We start from the raw sequence: 27,946 nt of genomic DNA, 5'->3' as shown, positions 1-27,946 counted from the left end.
TTATGCACTCTTGCCCAACATGCACACACCAGATGCAATCTCCTTGCAATTGAGAGAACAAGCCATCTTCCTCATTTAAAAGCACTGCATTTATATGACTCACTCACTTCCACTTCCCTTTTGAACGATAATCCATGCATTGATATGCACACAACAAAAAGACCTCCTACAAAACGGATTTCCTTATTATACATGATTGCATTACTGTCTCAAAATATGTTGTACAATGACATAATCATAAACATTCATGTTCAAATGACAGAATGGAAGAAAATATTTTTCAGGCAAAACTCCAAAGCAAGGACTACAGAATTTGGCTCATAGTTTAACAAAAAATAAAAAACTTCCTATATGTAGGGCTGTTTACTTCATAAAATTGTTAAAACCAATGGTAAATTTTCAGAAACAGATCTCCGAGGCAGTTCTGCTGTGTCTTCTTCTTGCTTCCTCATGCTAGATCAATAGGTAGGCTCATGTGAGTAAGACAAGTATGATTTAGATCTGTGTTACTCTATAATATTTAGTATCCGAGGGGTAGCCATGTTAGTCTGGATCTGTAAAAGCGGCAAAGAGTCCTGTGGCACCTTATAGACTAACAGATGTATTGGAGCATAAGCTTTCATGGGTGAATACCCACTTCGTCAGATGCGACGAATATTTAAGGTATCAAAGCCTGCTGCTGTAGGAGTGTTTACAACATCATAGACAAAGAATGTGTTTAACCCAATAGTATTAACAGGAAAAACAAGGGCTTTAAAAGGAAGTAGTGTAACAAATACTTTTAAGATGGAACTATAAAAGAATAATTGTAAAGTCAATGGATTGTTTCCATTTTACGTTTGCGTGAAGGCTGAACTTTAACTGTATATATTACACCCTTTTCTAAAAGGAAACAGTAACCTGACATACATATTTATGAGTGACATGAAACCACAGCACTGTGTTATGTACAGAGCAGATAGAATGATTAGCCAAGGTGACAATGAGGACAAACCTACCCAATAGAACTTGTCTGTTAAGTTGCTGTAGGGATACAGAGAAGAGAACTCATGCCTTTTCTTTTCTGTATGTATATATTTACATAAAGGCAATGCAAATGTAAAGCTCTAAAGAAAGTAGAAAGATAGGCCAACACATTGTGCAAAGGCTTAGTGCTGGACTGAAATACCTTGTCTACTGAGTTATTGTGCCCATCTCTCTCTTTTTAATACAGCAAAGTCATACCAATGTACCCTGGCATGAATTAAACAACAGTTCCTGCCAGATCAAAGTTGATCCACTGCTGGCTTCCCTTCTGCTGAAAACAACAAACCAACTCCTCACAAGTCGTGCTCATGCTGCTGTTTTGTATGTCGGAAGGAAGTCTGCAGGTGCAATTAGAATTTTCTCCTAATTCCCTAATCCTTGCTGAGTGCCTTGTTTGGAGCACCTCCCAGGATCAAGCTTTAAGAGCTCAGAACAATCTACTAGTATCAACAGGCTGAATGCAACAAAACCAGTCCCACCAGAATTCGTGTGCAAAGCTGAATTTATGCTTTGCCCTCCAGCTCATTAACTTTTCCTGAACTTAAATTACTTGAGACAGTTCCCTGAGTTACTAGTACATTTATAGACCTATCCACCATGAGCTGTAAATACCATATTACAGCTCAGTTTGATTCTAAACTGTGGCATAACTCCCCTATGCTTCTACCTCTGCTTTGAGAACAACTGAAGCTTGTCTGTTATCCAAGTGTATGTATTTAACTGGTTTGTAGTAAGTCTGTAACAATAAATGGCTTACGCAACAGTATATAAATTGATTCCAATCATGTTTTAATGTAAGTACTTTGTATATATTTGTACATTTTTAAGAACTATCATGCCATTTGTTTCCTAACTCCCTTATTGTCTCTGAATAATGCTAGTTCAAAAATTAAAATTGGATTTTGAAGCTGATTGTAAATACTTAAAAGATCTGCTGAAAAGGGGCCAAATCATTGTAGGATTTAGTGTGGTTAATTGTTAATTAAACAAATCAGTATTAATAACTCACAACTATTTTCTGAAAACTAGATTTCAGTTAGGATAGCCTAAAATATTACAATTGGTTTTATTTCATTTTCACAGAATTTTGAAGTATACAGTTACTAAACATAAGTATGTGTGCTAGGTTCTCAACTATTCTTGTCTTCTACAGATCATAAATTAGCTGTGAAGATGTAGTTCTATTTTCCCTCAGGAAAGGCAATTTCATGAAAAAAATCTAAAGCATGGATGAAAAGATTCTATATTTAGAATTACACTGAGGACTTACTATGACCTTCAGAGAATAGAAACTAAAAGGCTCAATTTTTACACACAAAAGAGCTGTTCAATAAAAACGTAAATTAAAAAAAAGAAGTGTTTACAACACTTGCTTTCCATGCATTTGCCTTTTTTAAACAATTTTTTTTTAAAGTTAAGCTTGATTGAAACATGCATCAATGTGACACATTAAATCTGGTTAACAAAGTAGTAGTAATTACCAATCTCATAAACATAAGAAGCTTGGCCATGCTTCTGCAAATGAGCTACCATATTTTACCATATTATAGGCAGCAATTTCTGTACAGTTCTTGGGGATAGGAAGAGGGCAAATCGAAAGCTTTATCCACCTCTACACGAACACCATATTCACCTCACTAATGCATGTTGTTGCATAAGGAGCAACCATCAACATGACCAAACAGTGCTTTGGTCCATATAGCTTGACTCTATCCCATTTTTATGCCTTTCGTTAGATTTCTGAGCGTTCTGTTTACATATTACTCAAATCCTCTCTACAGTTGCAGTTTGGAAGGTTCACTGAGCTTTCCCCTATCTGGCTTCCATGGAAATGAATCCTAATTTATAATGATATTCAGAAGTGCCTCCTGGGACTCAGATTTAGGAGTTGTACCTGCTTCATTGCCCCAAAAATCCTTTACTGCATTATAACCATTATTGATGTGTCTTTCACAAGCTTCTTGAAAATCTTCCAGTGCATCATCTTCAACTAGTGTGTCCTGCAAGATCACCTGTACGCAGAGAGCCTGTTAGATTTCTGGTTTCAGAGTAGCAGCCGTGTTAGTCTGTATTCGCAAAAAGAAAAGGAGTACTTGTGGTACCTTAGAGACTAACACATTTATTTGAGCATAAGCTTTCATGAGCTACAGCTCACTTCATCAAATGCATCAAAAGCTTATGCTCAAATAAATGTGTTAATCTCTAAGGTGCCACAAGTACTCCTTTTCTTTTTGTTAGATTTCTTAATGTTCAAGGGTAGGACCTGTCTCCTATTATCCATATATACAGTGCCTACCACAAAATGGACCTTTCTGAGGCCTCAAGGTGTTTTTGTAATACAAATACCATTAATCCATTATATGTTGACACTCAAAATGGGTTTGGAATGTACTCTGGCAGTAAGCCTGGCCGCCTCTAGCCCAAAATAGCTAAACATCATGTCATTCTTTGCTCTACTTTTCAGGTAACCATTTTTCTCAATGCATGAAATTGTGCATAAACAAATGTTGCATATTGTGACTGACCAACTAATCCTATTGTTGCCCAATTACAGAGTCCTAGCTAGTTTGTGAGTAGATACCATCTCTGTAGATGAAGATGATTGTCAAAATGAGCTTTGGATAGGTATAAGGTGTTTAACACAAAATCACTTCCTTACTACCTAGCATGATGATATATTTCCGCTATAAAACCCAATAGCAAGCAATACAAACATTTTAAAAAGCAAGCAGGTGTCCAATTATATGAAATCTCACAGTAATCTCCATAATATTACTATCTGTAGTTATATAGCACCTTTATCTTAGTATCATAAGGAGCTTTACAAAGCTGGGGAAGTATCACTATCCCTGTTTTACAGATGGGGAAACTGAGGCACTGGGACTATAAAGGTCATAGATTGAGGCCAAGCCTATGTTAAAAATTTACGTCAGTAAAACTATGTTAAAAAAAAAATCCACACCCTTGAGCGATGCAGTTATACCTACCTAAAACCCTGGTGTGGACAGCACTATGTCAGCAGGTGGGCTTCTACTATTGACATAACTACTGTGTCTTGCAGAGGTGGATTAACTATACCAACAGGAGATGCTCTCCCACCAGCATAGTAGCATCTACTGTACACCACGGCAGGGTTTTAAGCGTAGATCTGCCCTGAGCAAATGGCAGTCAGGAACAGAATACACACATCCTCACCCCTAGTCCTTCATTCTAACCAGCGATCACCTTGCTTCCCTCTGCACTCCACAATGAAACTAACAAAACAACTAACTAAAATATTATCTCTATTACAAACATAATAAATCTTTACAGTGCACTCCACTAAAACTCTGCAGGAATAATGAGCAAGTTTTTAGTCTTTTTAATGCTATTAGTATAGTAGTTTACATTTAATATAGTAACATTACCTTGATGGGAGTATTGTAAGTCACTGAAGGATGATTATAGATTCTGAACCCAGCCCATATAGGAAGACAAATATACGGTACACTTAAGAAAGAAGCAGGACACATTCTTGCTCCATATTTACCTATTAAAAGAAATAATCATAAAACGTGAAGAATTTGTATACTAACTGTATATGCAGACAATTACAGCATATCCCATGGATCATCCACACCAAACAGTTACAATAATGCTGGATGTTAAAAGCTTTTTTAAATGCTTGCAACCCAGCATATAAATCTGTAAACCAGCATATAAATCTTGCAACCCAGCATATAAATCTGGAAAAGCCTGTGCTGGCAAATGGAAGAGCCACATGCAAGCAGGTAACAACTAGATACAGTACAGCGTGTTTCAAAGATGAGATTTTCTGTTTGTGACAGTCGGCTGCCTCAGCTGACCTCTTTTCTACATACCCACAGGGATGGAAGAGCTCAGAAAGCTGTTAATACAACCTGCTCTAGATAAAGGCATCTTTCACAAAGGAAAAACTGACACTTTTAAGTCTGATATGCTCTGCTTACTAAATCTTGGTTTCTAATGCAGGGCAGTGACAATGCTTGGAAAAAGTGTCACAAAAAATTCTGGGCCAGATCCTCAGCTGCTATAAATCAGTGGAGACTGTGCCTTTTACATCAGCTGAGGATCTGGTCTGTATGTCAAAATCAGTGGCAGAGAGGACTCCCTGAAAATCAGAGATCTTGAGCTTGTATAGGAGAGAGGTGAAGAGCTTCTGTGGCATAGTAAACATGCAACATGTGTGTGGAGAGAGAGAGGCAATGGACTAATCAGGCTGAACCATGAATGCTCCATCCTAGCTATAAATACCTGGGCTGAGATTTTCAAAGCCAACTAGTGGTTGTAAACACATTAACATTCATTTATGGCAGTAGTGTGTCTAACCTCCCTCTCGCCCGAATCATCTTTGAAAAATCATAATGTTAGGCTTTTTGCAAGAAGGAAATAATTTATTTATGTAAGAAAAATTTAAAGCATTTCAAGTCAACAATTGTATGACATAAACATGATTTAATAACGATTTCTCAAGCCGCAGCAGCTGTGAATTCATTTGTCCAAAAGTGCCTATGGATGCCTTTTGCCTGACCCCTGACAACTGTATTGTAAAGCAACAAGTGCTCTTTATGCTAATCCATAGATGAACAATTTTTAAACACTAATAACAAACAGATATAGTTATTTTTTCATATCCCAAACTAAAGCACATTAATTCAATGAGAATCTTTCTATTGACTTGTGTGCTTTGGATCAGGGCCTTATTGCCGATAGCAAAATAAGATGATAAACTTTTTCTTGTCGCCATGGAATGAATGGTAAATCCACAAACTTCCCAAAGTAAAAAAATCCTTGGTATCTGGTTAACTGATCTGTTTATATTCCTGAAGTCCCTCCAAGGTTATATTAAAGTAAGGAGCAATATACTATATTTTGGTTATGAGATTAGGTAGCCTTATTTTTTATTAACCCAATATAGGAAGTAGAAAACAAAACAATGTTAATGCTTCACATGGGAAAGTTGGTTATATGAATAATCTCCTTACCCACAATAGTTCCAGGCATAAAGACAATAATGCTCATGACAATGGATCCTAACCAGTATAGGCCAATGGTTCTGTAACTTTCTCTGAAACAGAAATAATTGATTTAATGCACAATCCCTAGAACACTACTATCAAAAACTGTCCTCAGATTATACTGATTTCTGCTGATAGCATTTTAAGGGAGAAGGCTGAGATCCTCAAAGGTATTTAGATGCCTAGCACCCTTTAAAGATCTGGGCCTAATGTGGTGGTGAATGGTGGACACAGAGGTGTGATAGAAACAAACCTATGCGGGGACACTGCGTTTTTGTGTATAAACAAGATAATTATATGAGCAATATGGGATTGTGTGTTTAATTACCTGTTTTGTGGGAGGTTTTACTCACAGAAGGGCTCAGTGGGCACCTGTTGTACAAGGCTTTGAAAATAATTTGCTTTAATGATTGTTACCAGAAGGTTGATGTTTCAAAACAGTATATTTTGAAATATTTTCCCCTGCAATGTGCATTTAAATCATTATTTTCTTTAACTCTTTCCACAAGAGTAAGCAACATAAGACTCTTATATTCCAGAAATTATTACTACCTCTTTATTTAAACAGTACTTCCTGGTAGAAATGAAAGAAAGAAGACCATGTAGTCTTGACCAAGACACTGTTCTGCTCTCTTGAAATAATTATACCACGGAGTTTGAACATGCATTCTCTTTAGGATTTCCACTTTCTGGTTAGCTAATATAAATTATACAAATGCACTGTGTTTTGTCCTGTACAGTAAATCGTCCAGATAAAAGTCATGGTAGAATTTTTATTCTGCTGCCTACATCAAGTTCAGCAATAATGATAATAATTAATAAAACCACCACCATCAACAAAACACTCATTAACCAAACTAATTAACTGTGTCCATTTTGAATTATAGTGCATAGGCAAGAGAACACGGGTTGTTTATTTGCTCCCCCTTGTGCATCTGAAACAAGAGGCCAAATCCAGTTGTGATCTAACTCTGCAGAGAGTAATGGAATTTCAGTAGGGCTTAATTTGGCCCAACAAATTTACACAGTACAAAATAATATTTAAAAAACTCAAACATCTAAACATTGCATAGCCACAGGAAATTAATTTTGTTTGTGGCTTATACAGGGGTGTGGAAAGCTAAACAAATGTTACACAAACATCAGACTGACTTACTCCCACGCAATAGCTGCCACCATTAAGAGATACATCAGATAATGCACAGAGCCATCCCAATAGCAGATCACATGGCCATATGCAGTGTTCAGATGAGGCTCGCCCTAAAGAAAATGGATTTTAAAACAGTGCAATGGCAAAGGAAATTCAATAAACTTTAGAACTGTATTAAGAATAGCCGGTAAACAGGCTGGAATAAAGTGACTGGTGTTCATTCAGTCTAGGGATCCCTTTTTTTCTGGCTGTCAACTCTCGTTTCAAGGCATCCATATCATCATCTGGGGTTAGGATGAAATAACTTCCATATAGACATACCTTTTAGAGTATAGTATTGCAAAAGTAAGTGCATTCTGGTGGGGAGGGGGTTATGCCTTGCTCTTATAGAATCATAGAATATTAGGGTTGGAAGAGACCTCAGGAGGTCATCTAGTTCAATCCCCTGCTCAAAGCAGGACCAACACCAACTAAATCAGTATCTGGGGATCCAGTACTGAAACAGCAATCATTGGTCTGCAACGTTATGGGAAATTCCTGTTTCTAAAAAAACTGATGTTCAAAAATCTGAAGTTATGACATATATATATCAGTGATGAAATGTAAAGACTGGTTGATTTAATTCAGCAAAGATATTTTTATCAATCTAGAGACCCAACAATAGTGTTGAGCACATTAATGATGGTAATATTTAAGCTCATAGGGCTGAACTAATTTCTCTGAAGTCTATAGAGTCTTTTCAATTACACCAGTGAATGTTGGATCGGACCCTCATTGTGCTATTTTTGGTGGACACTGAGATTCAGCAGGGAACAGATTCTGCCAACTTGATATCTGGCACCATCAGGTTTTTCACTCCATTTTGGTTCCTTTTATTAAAAGGATTAAGCAAAAACACAAGATTCATTATTTTTCTTCTAGGCTAAGCTTACAGGTTTTGTAATATTTCACTTTCGCTCTCCATTAATGACTGCTGAATTTCTATGGAGTTCTGCAGAAATGCATGCTTTAACTAGTTCAGTAGAAATGTATGCATTAACTACACTGATGCCATAGAAGTCCCCTATGAACAGTATTATTGCAACTAAATGAAATAATATGCTGGGGCTTGAAGCCAATGAAAGTTTTGTCAGTGACTTTAATGAGAGTAAAATCAAACCCAAGAAGATTCTTTTGGACATATAAGTACTCTTATTTATATTATTAAGAGAAAAGCCAAATTGCAGTGGTAAATATACTTCATAGCCTATATGAAAACTAATAAATGACAGTATCTTCCTCTTCAATGTCCAAGGCATATGAAATAAATTATAATACTGAACTTCATATCCTGTTAACTTTCTAATGGCTTTTTTCTGCCTTGGGCATTTTTATAATAAAGATTTTATCCAATCATCAATAGTAAAGATTTTAAATTCATAAGCTGAATGATTGTTTACCTCTTTCAAGTAGTAGGTCATGAATCCATCAATAATTCCATCCTGTTCAAGTCCTATTATAAGGTTCACTACACTGGTAAAAGCGAATACAGCATAAACTGTAGTAATATGAAAAGAAAAGAAATTAGTGTATATAAAAAGGCTTGCAAATCGCAGGTAGTCAGTACATAATCTGAAATATTAAACTGTTAAAAGATTAACATCTAACTGGGGGGAGATGTATCTGTTGTAAGGAAAACATCCAGACAGATATATAATGGACAATATAATTTGCTACCTAGCAATACCTAGTTTAAATACTTTAAGATACCAATATTTTGCCACAAGGTGTACTCTTCAAGATAGCTACACTTAATTACATGTACTCCATACATCCACATGCACAGCACCTACAGACCTCAGTGGGTGATCAGCATCACATTTAAGAGGACTGGGTAGCCCTTAGAAACTACCATATAATGTAGACAGCCTCAATTGCAAACATTTGGTCTTGCTTGAGGAAAACTGAACATTCCAGTTATACTCAGAAGAAAGAAGGGGAGGGGCTGGCAGAAAAGGAAAGGAAAATGTGACTTGCCCTTTCTGGGGTGGAGCAGGGCGAACCTGCTTTGCCATCATGAGCCATGACCACATAGGAAACCTAGTCTGAAAGGTGTTCAGTGACTCAATAGGGAGTGACTTTTATGAACTGAGAGTTGTCAGCACCACGCAACATATGCAGTACCTTGGAGGATAAAGGTGTATGGTTATGGGATGAGTAGCAGAGGGTAAAAATACATAGTAGGTCTGGGCCATGGGCTCTGCCTGCAAGGTGTGAAGGGGTCTAGGGCTGGAGCTTGAGGCAACTAAATGTGCCAGTAGTTTTTCCTGTAGGTTGCCATATGGTGCTCCAGAATCTAAGCTTTCACTAAAAAACAATTACATCTCCCCGGCCTTAAGGTAGTGACAATAACCTTCAAATATGAAAAGAGTATACTGATGCTGAGATGCTTGCCTGAGTCTGTGGACAGCCTAAAACGATAGCACTGAGAGGTGAGAACAACTCCGTTCATCACACTTTGGTGTTAACGCTGAAGCCTAGTGATGGTTATTAGATATTATTAGTGGAATATTTATTGTGTAAGAATGAAGAGAGATGATCAGATTATGACAATCTGTATCATCTAGGGGCAGCCAGCCCTATAGAGCCCAATTGGGAATCCAAACCCTCCTGCAGGGGCACAAACCGCAAAAGAAGCCCACTGAGTCCATTAGGAGAATGGGTCCTAATGGGGAGGAGCCAGGCCTGATGTGTTCAATAAGCTCCACTGTGTCACCTGAGCTCCACCAAGGGGAACAAAACTGGATGGGCCCAGCAGAGCAGATTTTTAACTCTTCTACAGTCCACTGTGAGTATCTCATTTTGGCTTTCAAGTGGTGGAGTTGGTTTGTTGGCAGAGGCTGAAGATTAGCACTACCTTTCCCTCCACCCCCTATTTCAACCCCTGCTCAGCTCCTTCAACTTCCAGTGGAAGTTGAGATCCACTTAGCACCCTACATCATCGGGCCCAAAGTTATTAAAAGGTTTCTATCAGGTTAAAGGCATGTTACCCTTCTATAGACACAAATGGTAACAGCCATAAAGTATGTCCACATGAGATGTAACTTTCAAACCAATGAATAAATTCTTTGATTATACTAATACATACCATAAAATAGTGGGTCTTTTGGAGGTTTTCTTTTGACCAGAGTACGAGCTACTAGACCAACGAAAATCAGAATCAGGGATCCAACTGCTACAATTGCCCAGGAACTGAAATTATTTTTAAAAACAGGGAATTAAAAACAAGCACCCATGTGCCCCCTTCAACTCTGCAGTTTTTCTTATCAGCTAACCTCAAAAGGATCACTTTTCAAAAGCAAAAGTGTACCCCCTTATTCTTAAATTAAATGCAATTACTAATGAAAAATTTTGCTTTTTAAAATCCTTGCAAAGTTTATAATATTATACATTTTTACTGTTTTTCAGAACTTCCATGCCTGCTTGTTACATGTCATCATCTATAACAAGCTGCATCTGAAAAAGTGGGGTTTTTACCCATGAAAGCTTATGCTCAAATAAATCTGTTAGTCTTTAAGGTGCCACCGGACTCCTTGTTGTTAAAATAGCTTGATAAACAACTAGTCCAGAAAGTTAGATTGTCAGACTAAATTCAGTTTCTATGCTGACATTAGCAAAAACTAGGACAAATAGGCTGTGAAAGTCATATATGCATAGATTTTTAGGTCAGAAAGGGCCATTATGAACATCTAGTTTAACTGCCACAGTAAAGTACCTAGCTGTGAAAGGAAATGTTTTCAAAGTAAAATTACAAAAAAACAAATTGATCAGCCTGGTGAACTGGGGGTAGCATTGTGCAGTGCCTCACGATAGCTCTGGGTTCAATTTCTGGCCTCCCTCTCCCAGGCCCTAGATTGCCAGGGGCAGGAAATGCTATAGAAGTGTTCTCAGGCACTGGAGAGAAGTGCTATGTGTGACTCATGGTGAATGCTTTGCAAATAGAGTTGATGGGGTTCTGCAGGGAGGGCTTCCTTTTCCATAAGGATGGAGGCCATAATACAAGGCCTGGAGGATAAATGTCAGAGGCTGTGTAAAGTGCTGGTGGACAAATGATGGAAATACTCAAGACGCAGAGAGAAAAGAGAAAAACATTAGCTTCCCCAAGGAAAAAAAATTTTTCAATAGAATTCATTTAAAATCTATTTACATCTCTAGATTGGCAAATTGTTCTAAATTCACTTTAGGGCAGATTCTTGAGATCAATCCATCCCCTTTGTGCTTACATACAAAATAATATGGGGAGAATTAAGTAAACCATAAGGTTGTTCAAAAAACATATTCTGAATATTGGAGACATCAGGATATGGTTTCAGAAGATACACTAGTTACAAGTCTGATTTTTCTCCTCAAGAAAATAAATTAGAAAGTTATATTTAAACAATATGAAAACTGACAAGAAATTAAGAATGGTTTTACATTTCAGACTTGCTCCTTCAATCTTAATCCTGCTATTCAGCCTTAGTGGATCTTGCACTGGATCTATTTATTGAGTAAGGATTGAGTACTTCAATTGAATAAAATGCAGACTTTCTGCACAGTGGTGTGTACCTACTAGAAAGAAATATTGGCAATGAATCAAACATGCACTAACTTTTTAGAAATCTGCACACTGAATATTACAAAAATATCTGAAGTACCTGGACCCTTCCAACCCAAACCAGCAACACAGTCTATTACATGCACTGACTTTTTGAAAAACTTTTAGGCAGTGGAGCATACTGACATGTCTGATGCTAACTGTGGCCCTATGCTCCATTAGTCCTGAAGTGTCTTAGGAGAAAGACTCTTGGGATCCTTTTCTACATTTTAAATCCAAAGTTTCTCTTAAGTTTTTGTAGAACTTTGTAGAACACTGGAAAATCTTCAGGGACATCTTGTAGGGCGCAGCTGAGGAAACTCTCCCTTGGATGCAGGGCTGGTGCAAGGATATTTTGCGCCTTAGGTGAAACTTCCACCTTGTCCCCCGCCCCCCCCAACCTCCGAAAACTAGTAAACTTAGCATTATAAACAGCCTGTCAGAAGGGCTGTTGTAATGTTTCTTTTTTACCCTTAAGGCGTTTCAGTTGTTTGCCATTGCCTCTGATGGTGTCCCACTCAAAGTCTTACTATTGTGCAAAGCTAAACAATTGAGCCTTGCACTGCATCACCAGCCAGGTTAGGCAGGGTGACAAATCCCCCTTGCCCCAAAGGGCCATTATCCCCTGGTGACTAATTTCTACTCCAAGTCTGTAAAGCAGACTTTTAAGGTAAATACGTTATTCTTTCAATATTACCCATGCACACATCTCACAAAGATTCTCACTCTTGACAAGTTACCAGCCTTGTGTGGATCCCTTCCACATTCCTCTTTGTAGGTAGGTGCCCTGTAAGAAACGTGTGGGGTGCAGTGAGTTTGTCAGGCCTGCGATGACAGCTGTGAAGGTCAGGGGGCCCTTTGCCCAGGGGTGCTGGTGTAACAGTGAGCTTGGGGTGTCTGACAGTATGGGGCAGGGGACTGAGGCTGGTGGGGCAGATAACACTCACTGGGCTGGGGGGCAGGTGGTACCAGGATGGGGCAGGGGCAGGTACCTGTCAGTCTCCAGCACTCGGGCAGCGCCAGGGCCAGCAGCCTCTTCACCTCAGAATCTCCGCCGCTTGCCTGGGGGTCACTCCTCCTCTCAGGCTTCCTGGTCGCGGCCGCCCGGGAGGACGCGGGTGGGGAGCGCCGCGGTGGAGGAGACGCAAGGGGCCGGGCTCGGCTTGGGCCCCGCACCTGGCGGCCGAGAGCAGCAGGAACCGGGCGCCGCTCAGGGGGAGCCGGGTGGCCCGAACCCAGGGCGCCTGTGCTCCCCGCCTGCCCCTGCTGCTGCGGAGGCTGCCGCCACACTGGGCTCGGGCCACCTGGCTCCTCCCGAGCGGCGCCCGGTTCCTGCTGCTCTCGGCCGCCAGGTGCGGGGCCCCAGCTGAGCCCGGCCCCTTGCGTCTCCTCCACTGCGGCGCCCCCGGCTCACGTCCTCCCGGGCGGCTGCGGCGGCAGCAGCCGGGAAGCCTGAGAGAAGGAGTGGCCCCCGGGCAAGCGGGGGAGACTCCGAGGTGAAGAGGCTGCTGGCCCTGGCACGGCCCGAGCGCTGGAGACTGACAGGTACCTGCCCCTAAGCAATAGTGTAAAAAAAAAATGTGGGAGCACTGCTTTTTAGCGCCCCCAAATCTTGGCGCCCTAGTGGTTACACCGGCCCTGTTTGGAGGGTGAGGTACAGAAAAATTGAAACTACTCCCATGCAGTAAGACTTAGGGCCTGATTCTTCACCCACTGATGTCAATAGCAAAACCTTAAGTGACTTCTTTGGGGGCATGATGGTGACCTTAGGCTCTGATGACTCTGGAACTGACTATGAATGATCCAGTGATGTGGGGACTTCCACAGTTTTGAAAGGGAAAACCCTGAAGGATTTTTGTGGCTGGGCACAAAAACCCATTAAGAACTTACTGGGGCTGGGTTTGGATCTGCAGTTTCCAAAGGGAATTCCACCCACGATCTCTCCTCCACCCCTTTCCACAGCCAGGGTGCTGACAGGTGAGAACTTGATATAGGATCTCTATGTCCTTCCATGCCTCTTGTTTAATCTCATCGCTTTACCTGAGATATTTTGCCCCAACCCAGGACAACGCCTTGCTCCAGCACCCCAGCCCCACACCCTGGAGCCCGGCTCTAGTGTTCAGCTCCCCAAGCCCAGATCCCCGCTCTCAGCCTTTTGCCCCCATTTCCCGCCTAAATCACTTGGCGAGGTCCCCCCTTAACCCCACCCTCCACCCCCAAGCTCTCAGCCTCCAACCCTCCTGGCCTCCGCTCCCCGCCCCGCGGGGCCTCAGCTCCCAGCCCCTGCGGCCTCGCCCGCCCACTCCCTTGGCGCTGGCTATTGTTGTACCTCTCTCGGGTCCACATTTGTCCTTCCCCTGCCCAGCTTCTAAAAATACGCTACGCAGTGAGCAGCCTGGGAGCGCGCCCTGCCCTGGCCCCCGCGGGCGCTCGGCTCCCCCTACCCAGCCCAGCCCGGGCGCAGGAGACCCCCCCCCCGGCTCACCTGCTGCTGGCGGCTAGGAAGTTGAAGAGGTACGTGACGGGGATGGCGGTGAGGGACAGGACGAAGACCCCGGTGGCAGCCGAGGCGCTCATCCCAGCAGCGGTCGCAGCTGCTCCGCTCACAGGGCGCTTGGCATGGTCGGAGACACTGGCCCGGCTCAGCGGTTCTCCCCGCCCGAGCGCCGCTCTCTGCCCCTTAGACCTGCCTTCCGCGGCTCAGCCCGGCTGCCGCGCTCATCCCCCGCGTCGCTGGCAGGCTGCGCGCCGCAAAGGTTAACGCGCCCCCCCCCCCCGCTCCCTCCGCCCCCCCGCGGCAGAAACCGGAGCCCCCCGTTGTTCTTCCAGCAGCAGTGACGGGACTGACAACTGCGGCTGCCTCGCTTCATTCCACAGCCGCCCGCCCGGGACCTCTCCCCTCCCTCCGCCCGCAGCCAGCGGCATGAGAGCTATTGTGGCCTGGCTGGCCCGAGCGAGCCAAGAGCCAGTCATCACCCCCTGCGGCGGCACATGGTCCCAGACGGCAGGGAGGCCGGGCTCTGGGGGATCGGGACGGGGAAGCCTGGAAAAGTCACTTGTCTTTATCGTCCCAGGCTAGCTGTCCTTGCAAACTACTGCGGGGCGTTATTAGCTCAGTGGACTGGAGCAAGGCGTCCCCAACGGGACAGTGAGCGTGCAAGGCAGTTGTTCCAGCTGCAGTGGTTAAAGAGAGATAGAGCCACTTAGAACAGAGCCGTCTTCCCCTTTCTCCCCATGTTTGTAACAATAGGTATAGCAATCTTTTCACTTTTTTTTTTAAACAAAATGTGAGTAAAACCAGACTTGGGCTTGGACTTCAGCAGTATTCTCGTTGTAGCGCTGAATACACGAAACCCACAAGCAAGCTCTCTGACTGGACTAGAAACAAAAGTGAAACCGACTTGTCTGTCTTCTTCCAGCAAGTTGAGTGAAGCACACAAAGTCAAAGGGACTAGGCAATTATATTGAAAGGCGGCATAATTAAAACTGGTAAGGAATATTCTGTCCAGGGGACATTTAGCCTGTGGAACTCATTGCCACTAGAAGTCATTGAAGCCAAGAGCTTCTCAGGATTCAAGAAGGGATCATGGGAAGGTTATATAGATTATAACCAGAGTTATAATAGCAAGGATAAAAAAAACCAAACCCAAAATTCTTGGGGAGGGGGTGTTTTGTTTTGAAGAGATCTATAAATCCTCATATTTCAGGATATATAGCAATCGCTAGTAATGGGATAAGGAGGAAACTTTTCCTGTGAGTAGGTTATTTCATAACTGTATCATGCAGGATTTTCTGCATTTTCCTCTGAAGCAGCCATGTTGGTAAGAGGATAAGTGACTAGATTGGCTACTGGTCTGATCCAGTCTGACAATTCTTATGTTCAACAAATGGCAAGAATGGTGAAAAGTAAATGAGAGTTCTAAAATTCTTTATGCTTTAGCAATCAACCATTTTATTAGGCAAAATAGATATGGAAATTTATATTTAGAATTGTTTTATAACCTGATACTTTCCCTTTAAGTGTGGAAAACTTGTTTTAAATGAAATATATTTAGTTTGTCCCAAAATAAAGTAATGCATAAGCCAGAAAATACTTGTACAAGCATGAGAAACTTCAGCCACATAAAAGCTCTCAAAGCTGCAAACCAAGGTAAAGGGTGAGTGATAACATATATAGCAAATTAACTGTTCAAAGGAAAATATTATGGCCTAAGGTCCCTCACCAAAAGTTCTTAAGCAAAGTAAGCAGTCGTGGGATAAGAGGCAAGGTCTTGTCATGGATCAGTAACTGGTTAAAAGAAAGGAAACAAAGAGTAGAAATAAATGGTCAGTTTTCACAGTGGAGGGAGGGAGGTACACCAAGGATCTGTACTGGAACCAGTGTTGTTCAACATAGTTATAAATTATCTAGAAAAAGGGATAGACAGTAAGGTGTCAAAGTTTGCAGATGATACAAAATTACTAAAGATAGTTAAGTCCAAATCTGACTGTCAAGACTTACAACGGGATCTTACAAAAGTTGGTGACTCGGCAACAAAGTGGCACATGAAATTCAGTGTTGATAAAGGCAAAGTAATGCACATTGGGAAACATAATCCCAACTATGCGTACAATATGATGGGGTCTAAATTAGCTGTTACCACTCAAAAAAGAGATCTTGGAGTCATCGTGGATAATTCTCTGAAAACATCTGCTCAATGTGCAGTGGCTGTCAAGAAAGTTAGCAGAATATTAGGAACCATGAAGAAAAAGATAGAAAATAAGACAGTAAATATCATAATAACTTTATATAAGTCCATGGTATGCCCACACCTTGAATACTGTGTGCTGGTAACCACATCTCAAAAAGACCTATTCGAACAGGAAAAAGTAGAGAGAAGGGCAACAAAAATGATTAGGGTTATGAAACAGCTTTCATATGAGGAGTGATTAAAAAAGACTGGGAGTGTTCAATTTGGAAAAGAGACAACTAAAGAGGGATATGATAAAGGTCTATAAAATCATGAATGATGTGGAGAAAGTGAATAAGAAAGTGTTAATTACCCCTTCACAAAACACAAGAATGAGGTGTCATCCAATGAAATTAATAGGCAGCAGGTTTAAAACAAACATAAGGAAGTACTTCACACAATGCACAGTCAACCTGTGGAACTCATTGCCAAGGGATGTTGTAAAGTCCAAAGATATAACTGGTTTCAAAAAAAGAATTAGATATGTTCATGGAGGATAGGTCCATCAATGGCTATTAGTCAAGAGGGTCATGGACGCAACTGCATGCTCTGGGTGTCTTTAAACCTCTGATTGCCAGAAGCTGGGACTAGACAACAAGGGGACAGATCACTCGATAATTGCTCTATCCTGTTCATTTCCTCTGAAGCATCTGGCATTGGCCACTGTCAGAAGACAGGATACTGGGCTAGATGGACCATTGGTCTGACCCAGTATGCCTATTCTTAGGTTCTTATGCTCTTAAGCTGTTGACCATTTAGGGCCAGAGAACAGATAACTTTTTGAGGGTGAGAAGAATTTCTTTGGCTTTCACCATCATGTACAAATAAATCAATCTATAACTTTTTTATTTTAAATTGTGTGAATTTTGGTGGATGGGCTCGAGCCAGATTCAGTGCAGGCAAGAGTTCCCATCACTGCTCTGCCAAGGCAGCTTAATACTGTCATGGAACACCCCTTGCTGTTCCAGCCCTCTTCCAGCCCTTGAGCAGAAAGTCCCAATCATGGCAAACAGTGTGGTGAGCAAATATCCACTAAAGAGTAGGGAGCAGTTTCACTGCCTGTCTCTGTCTAGTAGCAGAAAATCCTCCCACAGTGTGGCTGCAGTAACCCAGACTGGCCACAGCTCCACTCAGCTGGGGCTGCACAATACAGTTACAGAAGGGCTGCCCAGGGAAACAGGATCCAGGAACCCACGAGAGGCTCTGAATCAATACATCTTCCAAGGTAGCCTCTTCCAGCAGATCTCCTGTGGCAGTAACTCTGCTTGTCTTCCCTGGAAAATCCTCCTTACCTATTATGAACAGCTGTAATGGGGAACAGCAGGACTGAGATTACACCAAACCATAACAAAGTTTATGTGAGGTGAGTATAGGCAGGCTCCAGTGAGGCTGTCTTCTTCTCCGCTACCATAATAGTGCTCAGTTATTCTTCATCATGGCCCATTCCATTCTCTTGCATGTGCTCAACAATATGTGTGTGCGGCTGTGAGGGACAGCAATGATCTAATGTTTTACACAGCTTCTTGTGACCCCAGACAAGTCTTGTCCTCGTTGCTAACAGAGTCTCCATCTCTATTTCTCTTTGCATGTCTTCCAGCCAGCTTACTGGCTCCCAATTCCATCCTCTACTGTGCACATTTCACTGATACTTCTCCCTTTCCCCTATATGCCCTATCACTCCACAAGATTGTGATCATTACTATTAATTATTATTTGCCAATACTCAAAAATGTGCTCAGTATTATACACAAGCCCTGAGATGCTTGCAGTTTGTATAGTCAGACAACCAATTCAGCCACACCCTGCGTGAGATCATGAAGGTTCTGTCTTAAAGTAGGGATTTGACATTCATTTATATATGGGAAGGTGGCAGCATTTTACTGATCTGGATTAGTGTTTGTGGCCTTCACAGAAGACATGAGTTTTCATTTTGGATTTCAAAAAAGAGAGTGGGTACCTGGCACAGTGGAGTTGGAAATAAACTCTAGGTATAGAGGGGTGGCGGAGATGAATGCATGGAGATAAGAATGAAAGTGATGAAAGGAGTGGAGAAGTGGGAATTCCATCCCTTCTCCTGTTATTGGGAACTCCAACTGACTTCTCAACCACCATCAAACCAGCAGCTTCAAACAATCCAGCCCGTCTCCAGTTACAGGACCTATTGCCATTGAGCTTTCCCCCTTTCCAATACTGCATTCCTTCTACTATTAAAAGAGCTCCACTTGTCATTTCCCATGGTCAAAGAACCTTCTGCCTCCAACATTCCACCCATTCTCCTCTCAAAGGGGCCTCCAGATGTCATGCCTAACAGGCAGAGACCATTCAAAGATTTCAGCATCCCAGCCTTTGCTTTAGAGAGGCTCTCCAGGGTCATTCCCGCCAGCCACAGAACCTTCTGATTCCAATATACCATCCCTTCCCAAAATGTCCTGCCTCCTTGTTCAGTCAAAACAGAGAGAATACCATTCACTGTATCCCCTGTTATATATGCTCCCACAACTCAGTGACATTGCATATACTCTATATACTATTGCCTCTTTTTCCAACCACTTGTCTCATTCTGACAACGTTTTCCCTCTGCCAAGCAGTAGCAGATGTCAAGGGTCTTGCAGGTTGACTTCTCAGTGCAGGAGAAATCAATGACATACAGTTTGGGCATAGTCCAAGTGTAATTAGCTTTATTTACACTATATGCACTAATCCTAGAACAGAGATACTGGCAATCCTTTCTTTTACACCCCTGACCATCTCTCAGGGAGCAACTTTGCCTCAAGGTTTGGCTCTAATCAGAGACCAAGGCAGAAAGCAATTACTTTCTTGCCACTCACTCAGCAAACTCTGCCCAGAACCTTCTATACCCCTAAATTAACACAGGCACCCACATTTCTTCCAAGATTTAAGAACTTGCTTGCACATGAAGAAAACAAACTTTGAAGAGGTTTCAGAGGAACAGCCGTGTTAGTCTGTATTCGCAAAAAGAAAAGGAGTACTTGTGGCACCTTAGAGACTAACCAATTTATTTGAGCATGAGCTTTCGTGAGCTACAGCTCACTTCATCAGATGTATACCATGGAAACTGCAGCAGACTTTATATACACACAGAGAATATGAAACAATACCTCCTCCCACCCCACTGTCCTGCTGGTAATAGCTTATCTAAAGTGATCAACAGGTGGGCCATTTCCAGCACAAATCCAGGTTTTCTTTGAAGACTATGTGTAATAGTGCCACCTGGTGACACGTGCAATAACAACATTTACGGTATAAATGAAGGTAGGTTTACAGTCCATTTAACAGTCTAACTCGTACTCAGAATATTATATATGTGCAATGTTGGTGAGTTATTGTTGCCATGAGAATTGTAATCTTTCTATTTCTTGTCACTTATGCATTGAAATTTGTCATTTTAATGTTGCAAAATTATATTTGATTAATAAATAAATAGGAACTTTATCATTAGCAGTTGGAATGCCACCACTTGTGGATGCTACACAATAACTGTTTGACTTTGCACATCAATGCTGCACAATAGCGTGTGTGTGTGGCGGGAGGGGAGGAAATTATCTTAGTATTTGGCCCTTTGTTGATCATGAAAGCAAGCAGATGAGAATATGCAGATGATAAGAATAAGCAAAGTGATTCATAAGATTCCCTACACACCTCATTGTGGACCTATAACTGTCCTGAATCCAACCTATTCCACTGCTGAAGCTCTAGTGACTGGGAACCATACATTGCACAAAATCATGCGATGTTGTAAATCCTGTCAAATGGAGCACCAGTTTTTGGAGAGGCAATGTGACATTGCACCGAGAGTCAGGAGACCTGTGTTCTGTTTCCAGCTCTGCCAATGTCCTGCTGTGGACCTTTGGGTACCTCACTTCACTTGTCTGTGCATCTATTTTGTTTGCCTTTTAGATTGTAAACTCTTTGGGACATGGACTGTCTCTGTGCTAGGTACTATATATACATCTATTATAAATCTCAAGGCCCTGATTTTGGTAGTGGCATCTAAGTGCTACTATAATGTAAATAAGAACAGCATGATGTTTTTGTGATTTGGACAAATGGGGCTAAAAATCCAGACTCTAAACTTATTTTCATAAGCATATGATCCAAAGACTTCAGAGGTGTTGTGAAAGACCATTAGCTCACTGTAACATGTAGTGCACAATGTGAACCAAAAGACATCTCATAAATTGATGACTTCCAAGAATCCACCATCATATTCAGGGGTGTGCCTGAAACTCCAACAGTAGTGAGTAACTAGCAGCAGAAAACATAGATAGAAGCTCATAGTTTGCATAGAGACAGCCTATGCAAGACTGTCACTTGCTCGATCCATGCATTAGAGGCCAACATTTGATCCCATTTAAGCCAGTGACAAAAGTATCATTAATTTCAATGAGATCAGGATTTGGTCCTGTAGACACATTTTGGTAAATTTTACAGGGCTGTAATTCAATCTTTCAGGATTCTGTTGGCTCACAAGCCAATTGAATTTCATTTTCCAGTTTAGTGGTATCACCAAAACCTCTCAATGGAATTACAGCCCCATAATTCACAGTTGCTTGTTGTGTATGCTGTTTGTGCCACCTAGCCCTCCAGTTGTACTCAGTAACACAGGAGCAACATGCAAAGAAGAAGCAAACAATGATAAAAGTCCATTTCATTGTTAAACTGAATATCAATGATCCATGGATTTGAAGCAAACATTAGAACATATTTATGGTAAGTAAACTTTAAAATTGTAAACATGAGTATTCTCACTGAAAACCAGAGTCTCAGAACTACACTCATCCAAGATGGGAAGGGAACAGATACATACCACGTGACCTACATATCTAACCACAATTAACTTTTTGTACTGACACTGTGCTTGGGGTTCTTCAAAACACAAAGATAAAGTCAGTCCCTGCCCCTAAGAGCTGTGAATCTCAGGCCCTGATTCTGTGTTTGTCTCTTGACAAGCAGAAGTCTTAGAATTCCACTAATTAATCTAGGCTCCATGCAGCTGCAGGGGGTTGCCTGCCTGGACTCTTGTGGAAGAGCAGTGCCTAAGAGAAGAGAGGACACACAAAGAGTTCTAAAGGAAGGGATAACTTTATCATTTTTTAAAATTATTGTTATTGTAAACTCACAATTTGTGGAAATTGTGTAACATAGGAGTTGTGACGGTGGCAACATGAGTGTCTTCCTTTGCCAGTTACAACAATCACATCCATCAGATACATGAATGTTTATCAGCATCAAACTGAATATGAAAAGGAAAGGACTCCATCAAATGGTTCCAGATACTGACCTCCTTTGCAATTATACTGACCTCTTTTGTAAAGTTCTTTCAGCTCTACTGATGAACAACACAATATTAAAGCTAGGTTTATTATTATTATTCCTAACCAGGGAGCACAATAAGCTACAAATACATTATTTGCTATGAAGCATTCTCTCTGTTTTGGTAGTGGGGAAAGGATGCTGACTGCTTATCGGAACAATCTGTAATAATTTAAAAAATATGTGCCAGTTCCAAAACTCGCATCAGAACAGCAAACATTGACTGAGTACATGCACACAAAATTGAACCCTTGTGGGGAAAATGAGGAGCTGACAAGATCCGTAAGAGAGAAGAATGAAATAATTCCAGGAACAAATGGCTGAAAACAATACCCTGTTTCAGCAGAAACCTTCTGAGATCTCAGTTAAAGAGCTGGCCTTGCCCTGCCAGTAAAGTAGAACAAGGCCACTTGGCAGACATCTTTGTGCTTCTGGTAGATCCCCAAGAATCGTGCTTATCTCAGGAATCTGTGAGGCATGAGAGCTGAATTTCTGCTTCTTCTGTATCATGTGCAAATAGACCTCCTCCTTCACCCCAACCCTGACAGGATTCAAAGGAAAACCCATCATGGGAAAGTCCTACTGTGACACTCTGTATCTCAGGGGAACACCCTGCACCCCCATGTTCATCCTAATAATATGATTGTGTGGTATCCAATGCAAAGTTTGTCATGTTGGGTGTCTTCGGAAAGCTCATGATGCACTGAGTATTGTTGTTATAATAATGTTATAGGTTGTAATTTCATAGGTTATGAGGCTGAAAATGTGTCCTCATGGCTTAAAACAAACCCAGGCAAAACTCTCCAGGAACAGAGTTTTTCTTTTATTTCATTTGACCAAATCTGACTTGTTGTGCTTTGACTTATAATCACTTAAAATCTATCTTTTGTAGTTAATAAATTTGTTTGTTTATTCTACCTGAAGCAGTGCATTTGGTTTGATGCATGTCAGAGACTCCCCTTGGGATAACAAGCCTGGTACATATCAATTTCTTTGTTAAATTCATGAACTCAAATAAGCTTGCATCGTCCAGCGTGCATAACCGGACAATGCAAGACGGAGGTTCCTAGGATTGTGTCTGGGACCAGAGATATTGTCAGTGTAATTTGGTTGCACAATCCAAGCAGCGGCTGGCCAAAAGTGCTCACTCATGTGCTGGAAGCAGCTTACATGCTAGAGGCTGTGAGTGAACAGCCCAGGAGTGGGGGTTCTCACAGCAGAGCAGGGTAAGGCTGGCTCCCAAAGTCGAGGACTGGAGTGACCTAGTGCATCACCAGTCCAGATAACAGCAGGGGAATGTCACGCCTACTCCCAATGGTTTCTTAAACAAGAAAGGCACCATGGTCAGCCTGTGCTGGCTTAAGCTATTGTGCAAACTTCAGAAGCTTGTATCTCAAATGCTCTGCCACACTTTGACCTTCTGTAGTGCTTGCTACTGATCAGCAAAACCTTCTCATCCATATGAATTTTGTAATCTTTTATCTGTAGCTGAGCCATTCCATATACATAATGAAATCAAATGAAAAGTTGCTCTTGGTCAATTAATACTGTATGTTTCATATAAACACTTTCCTCTTTATTAATTTATGTTGCACTTCCTAGATAGAAACTGAGTGTACTAAGAAAGCAAAGAACAGAAAAGGGTTTAGTAACATTTACTTGTACCCCTTTTGGGAAGTGTGTTGTGTGTTATTTCTGATTTGTGCAGGATAAGTACAATCCCATGACATCACCTTTAAAAATGGCTGTGATCCACATGCTGCTACCGCCAAAGAAAACTGGCCAACATTTTTGAACCAGGGAGCTGGCACAAAGATTACACGGTAAAACAAATGTCTGATCCTCTGTGTTCACATACAGGAAAGCCAAGTTTGACAAAGACAGCTGTGATAACAGTTTTCTTTCTTAGCCCTGTGGATTGCTGCTGCATATACCTATGTTTTCTCTCCCTTTCTATGTCTCTTTTCCTTTGTTGTCTCCCGTGTATTTTTGTGATTTTATTTTCATTCTCATTCCTTTCTCCCTTCTCTTTTTCTCTATCAATTTTCTTTCCTTCTGTGTTTGTCTCAAAGTTATTTTCCCTTCTGTCTCTCCTGCACATCCTTCTCTCTCTCTCTCTGCAGTTACCCACCTTGTCTATGCTTCTCTATCTTCTAGCCCCATTTTTCTCTCCTTTCCCTCTGTCTCTCCTTTACCCTAGTTCACTGCCTTATCTTTGCTTTCTCTTCTCCTCCCCACTCCTTTCTCCTCTCTTCCTGGTGCATAACTGGCAATTTGCATACATTTTACCAGGGAGAATTATTTTAATAAGCAGGAAGTCTGGAGGCTGCTAGGGCCCCCAGCTGATAGACAGTTTTGCAGGGGCTCTGGTGAATTTTAGGTTATTTTCTTTTTATAAGGGAAGAGGGGAAAATAAAAATGCCCATAACCTCTCCCCCCAGTGATGCCCAGATCGCCTGTTGATTTGAAAAAGCATCCATGGAAAATAAAGTTTGGTCTCCTATATAGCCTCATTGCTCTCATTTGCAGCTTCTTTCTTTCTCTTCATGGTTTGTACCATCTCTCCATGGCAACTGACTCCTTTTCCTCCTTTAAATCTGGCTCTTGACTCCCACAAATGAATTGTCAAATAAGGGCACAGCATTGGTGCCTTCAGTTCCACTAGAATCATTCTGGTGGGATGGAGTGGGATAGTGGTGAGGGGCATACTCCTGTTAAAAGTTGCATTACAGCCCTACCACTACTCTAAGTGTCGCTGGGGACCTGTGTACATCCATGTCCATCCAGCTGCACCACAGATCAGGAGAAGCATAGAGGTGATGATTTCTCTAGCTGTATTCTCTTAAGTGAGTAGAGTGAATGCATTTTGAAAATAGATCCCCTGCCCAGTGCTACTTCTGGCCAGTGACTGCTATGCTGTTTCTCCTTGTTGTGTCCTTTCCTGCTTTTGCCTATCACATTGAAATTGCCTCTGCCTTTTCTAGGGTCTTCTGTTCACTGAAATAGTCCATTATTTCTCTGTCTTAGTTTTGTCCTAATTATAAACCTGCACACAGGACGGTGACATATTATTTTCCTCTGATAGGCACATGCTTCCACAAAGCCTGCCAAGCCATGAGAGATGATAAATGGCATCAAGTGCCACAAGTAATTTAAGGTTTCAGAGTAACAGCCGTGTTAGTCTGTATTTGCAAAAAGAAAAGGAGTACTCGTGGCACCTTAGAGACTAACCAGCTTAGAGCGTAAGCTTTCGTATGCATCCGATGAAGTGAGCTGTAGCTCACGAAAGCTTATGCTCAAATAAATTGGTTAGTCTCTAAGGTGCCACAAGTAATTTAAGATTGCTGTTGTACTACAGCAAAACTCCAGCAGATGGCAAAAGGATCCAGGTTATTTCTCACCTGATACTTCTCTGCCAGACTATTGTGCTAATGATCTTGAATTAATATAGTTTCTTCCGAACAATTTCTTCCATAGTCTTACTGATATACAACTTTCTAGTTGGGCATGTTGTAAAGGACATTTTATCTAACTGAATTTATGTGGGGAATGGTAGGTAGGCAGAATATAATTACCCCTCGCCTTCCTGTCCATTACAGCTGCATTGTGGCGTGTGGCTGCACTAGAGTACCGTGAGCACATGACATCAGAAATTGACACTGAGAGTGTACCATTTTTTGTCTCCCAATCAAAACGTGCATTCCCTTTTTCATAGGCATAGGAGTAGTAAATTAAAAAGGAGGTGGTCTTTGTTTCAGAATTTGCTGCACCTCATCTTTCCACATCGCTGATCCAGGCGTTTCAGATCCTGTTGGATGGTAGCTTCAGTGCCAAAATTTGCAACCCTCAGCTGTATTCACTGAATTTTAATTTCAGAAGTGCATAATCATTTCTATTTCATTATTTCAAAACTGCACATATGCAATATATTTTAAGTAAAATAGTTATTAAACTTAAAGTTTTATGTTGCTTGTCACAGGTACATTAAAATATTAATGTGGTAAACATTGATTTATATTTCAACTGCAGAATTTCAATAAACTGCAAAAATATTTATCTTAAAATTATTAAACTGTAAATATGAGTTTTTCAGTCCCATGTGTATTATGTTATACTTTCTATAGCTATCACAACTCTGTACACTTTGTGCAGTTGTGCTTTTCCCTCTTATTATTTAAGGTGATATTTTGAGTATTTCCCTCCAGAAGACAGGACACGTGCCCAATTGCAGGAGTCATACACTAACTAAGCACCCTTAGGGTATGTCTACACTACGGAATAAGGTCGAATTTATAGAAGTCGGTTTTTTAGAAATCGGTTTTATAAATTCGAGTGTGTGTGTCCCCACAGTAAATGCTCTAAGTGCATTAAGTGCATTAACTCGGCGGAGCGCTTCCACAGTACCGAGGCAAGCGTCGACTTCCGGAGCGTTGCACTGTGGGTAGCTATCCCACAGTTCCCGCAGTCTCCGCTGCCCATTGGAATTCTGGGTTGAGATCCCAATGCCTGATGGGGCTAAAACATTGTCGCGGGTGGTTCTGGGTACATATCGTCAGCCTCCCGTTCCCTCCCTCCCCCCGTGAAAGCAAGGGCAGACAATCATTTCGCGCCTTTTTTCCTGAGTTACCTGTGCAGACGCCATACCACAGCAAGCATGGAGCCCGCTCAGGTAACCGTCACCCTATGTCTCCTGGGTGCTGGCAGACGCGGTACGGCTTTGCTGCACAGTAGCAGCAACCCCTTGCCTTCTGGCAGCAGACGGTGCAATACGATTGGTAGTCGTCCTCATCGTGTCCGAGGTGCTCCTGGCCGCGTCGGCTGGGAGCGCCTGGGCAGACATGGGCGCAGGGACTAAATTTGGAGTGACTTGACCAGGTCATTCTCTTTAGTCCTGCAGTCAGTCCTATTGAACCGTCTTATGGTGAGCAGGCAGGCGATACGGACTGCTAGCAGTCGTACTGTACCATCTTCTGCCAGGCAGGCAAGAGATGAGGATTGCTAGCAGTCGTATTGCACCATCTTCTGCCAGGCAGGCAAGAGATGGGGATGGCTAGCAGGCGTACTGTACCATCTTCTGCCAAGCAGCCATGAGATGTGGATGGCATGCAGTCCTTCTGCACCGTCTGCTGCCAGCCAAAGATGTAAAAGATAGATGGAGTGGGTCAAAACAAGAAATAGACCAGATTTGTTTTGTACTCATTTGCCTCCTCCCCTGTCTAGGGGACTCATTCCTCTAGGTCACACTGCAGTCACTCACAGAGAAGGTGCAGCGAGGTAAATCTAGCCATGTATCAATCAGAGGCCAGGCTAACCTCCTTGTTCCAATAACAACGATAACTTAGGTGCACCATTTCTTATTGGAACCCTCCGTGCAGTCCTGCCTGAAATACTCCTTGATGTACAGGCACCCCCTTTGTTGATTTTAGCTCCCTGAAGCCAACCCTGTAAGCCGTGTCGTCAGTCGCCCCTCCCTCCGTCAGAGCAACGGCAGACAATCGTTCCGCGCCTTTTTTCTGTGCGGACGCCATACCACGGCAAGCATGGAGCCCGCTCAGCTCACTTTGGCAATTAGGAGCACATTAACCACCACACGCATTATTCAGCAGTATATGCAGCACCAGAACATGGCAACGCGATACCGGGCGAGGAGGCGACGTCAGCGCGGTCCCGTGAGTGATCAGGACATGGACACAGATTTCTCTGAAAGCATGGGCCCTGACAATGCATGCATCATGGTGCTAATGGGGCAGGTTCATGCTGTGGAACGCCGATTCTGGGCTCGGGAAACAAGCACAGACTGGTGGGACCGCATAGTGTTGCAGGTCTGGGACGATTCCCAGTGGCTACGAAACTTTCGCATGCGTAAGGGCACTTTCATGGAACTTTGTGACTTGCTTTCCCCTGTCCTGAAGCGCATGAATACCAAGATGAGAGCAGCCCTCACAGTTGAGAAGCGAGTGGCGATAGCCCTGTGGAAGCTTGCAACGCCAGACAGCTACCGGTCAGTTGGGAATCAATTTGGAGTGGGCAAATCTACTGTGGGGGCTGCTGTGAT

General features: G+C 42.1%; 1 protein-coding gene across 5 annotated transcripts in view; it reads right to left on the bottom strand.

Annotated features, from left to right (window-relative positions):
• The window catches only part of TM6SF1 (transmembrane 6 superfamily member 1), a 31,244-nt gene extending 16,666 nt beyond the window's left edge, over nucleotides 1-14,578 (bottom strand). For 2 of the 5 annotated variants that reach the window (XM_048866394.2, XM_048866393.2), the window contains exons 1-6: nucleotides 14,313-14,578; nucleotides 10,340-10,443; nucleotides 8,652-8,749; nucleotides 7,219-7,322; nucleotides 6,030-6,112; nucleotides 4,434-4,555 (exon numbers count right to left, since the gene is read on the bottom strand). In XM_048866394.2, coding sequence (XP_048722351.1) covers nucleotides 4,434-4,555; nucleotides 6,030-6,112; nucleotides 7,219-7,322; nucleotides 8,652-8,749; nucleotides 10,340-10,443; nucleotides 14,313-14,404 — 603 coding nt within the window. In that variant the 5' untranslated portion in view covers nucleotides 14,405-14,578. Of the gene's footprint in view, nucleotides 1-4,433; nucleotides 4,556-6,029; nucleotides 6,113-7,218; nucleotides 7,323-8,651; nucleotides 8,750-10,339; nucleotides 10,444-12,567; nucleotides 12,615-12,819; nucleotides 13,114-14,312 lie in introns of those variants that run through there. The other 3 variants (XM_075133135.1, XM_048866392.2, XM_048866395.2) reach the window with 3 other exon arrangements.
• Nucleotides 14,579-27,946: the final 13,368 nt, after the last annotated feature.

This window comes from Caretta caretta, chromosome 10 (assembly GCF_965140235.1).
Source record: "Caretta caretta isolate rCarCar2 chromosome 10, rCarCar1.hap1, whole genome shotgun sequence".
In the NCBI taxonomy this organism is placed as follows: domain Eukaryota; kingdom Metazoa; phylum Chordata; order Testudines; family Cheloniidae; genus Caretta; species Caretta caretta.
The sequence above is the reverse complement of the archived record's forward strand: the minus strand, read 5'-3'. Positions and strand labels throughout refer to the sequence as shown.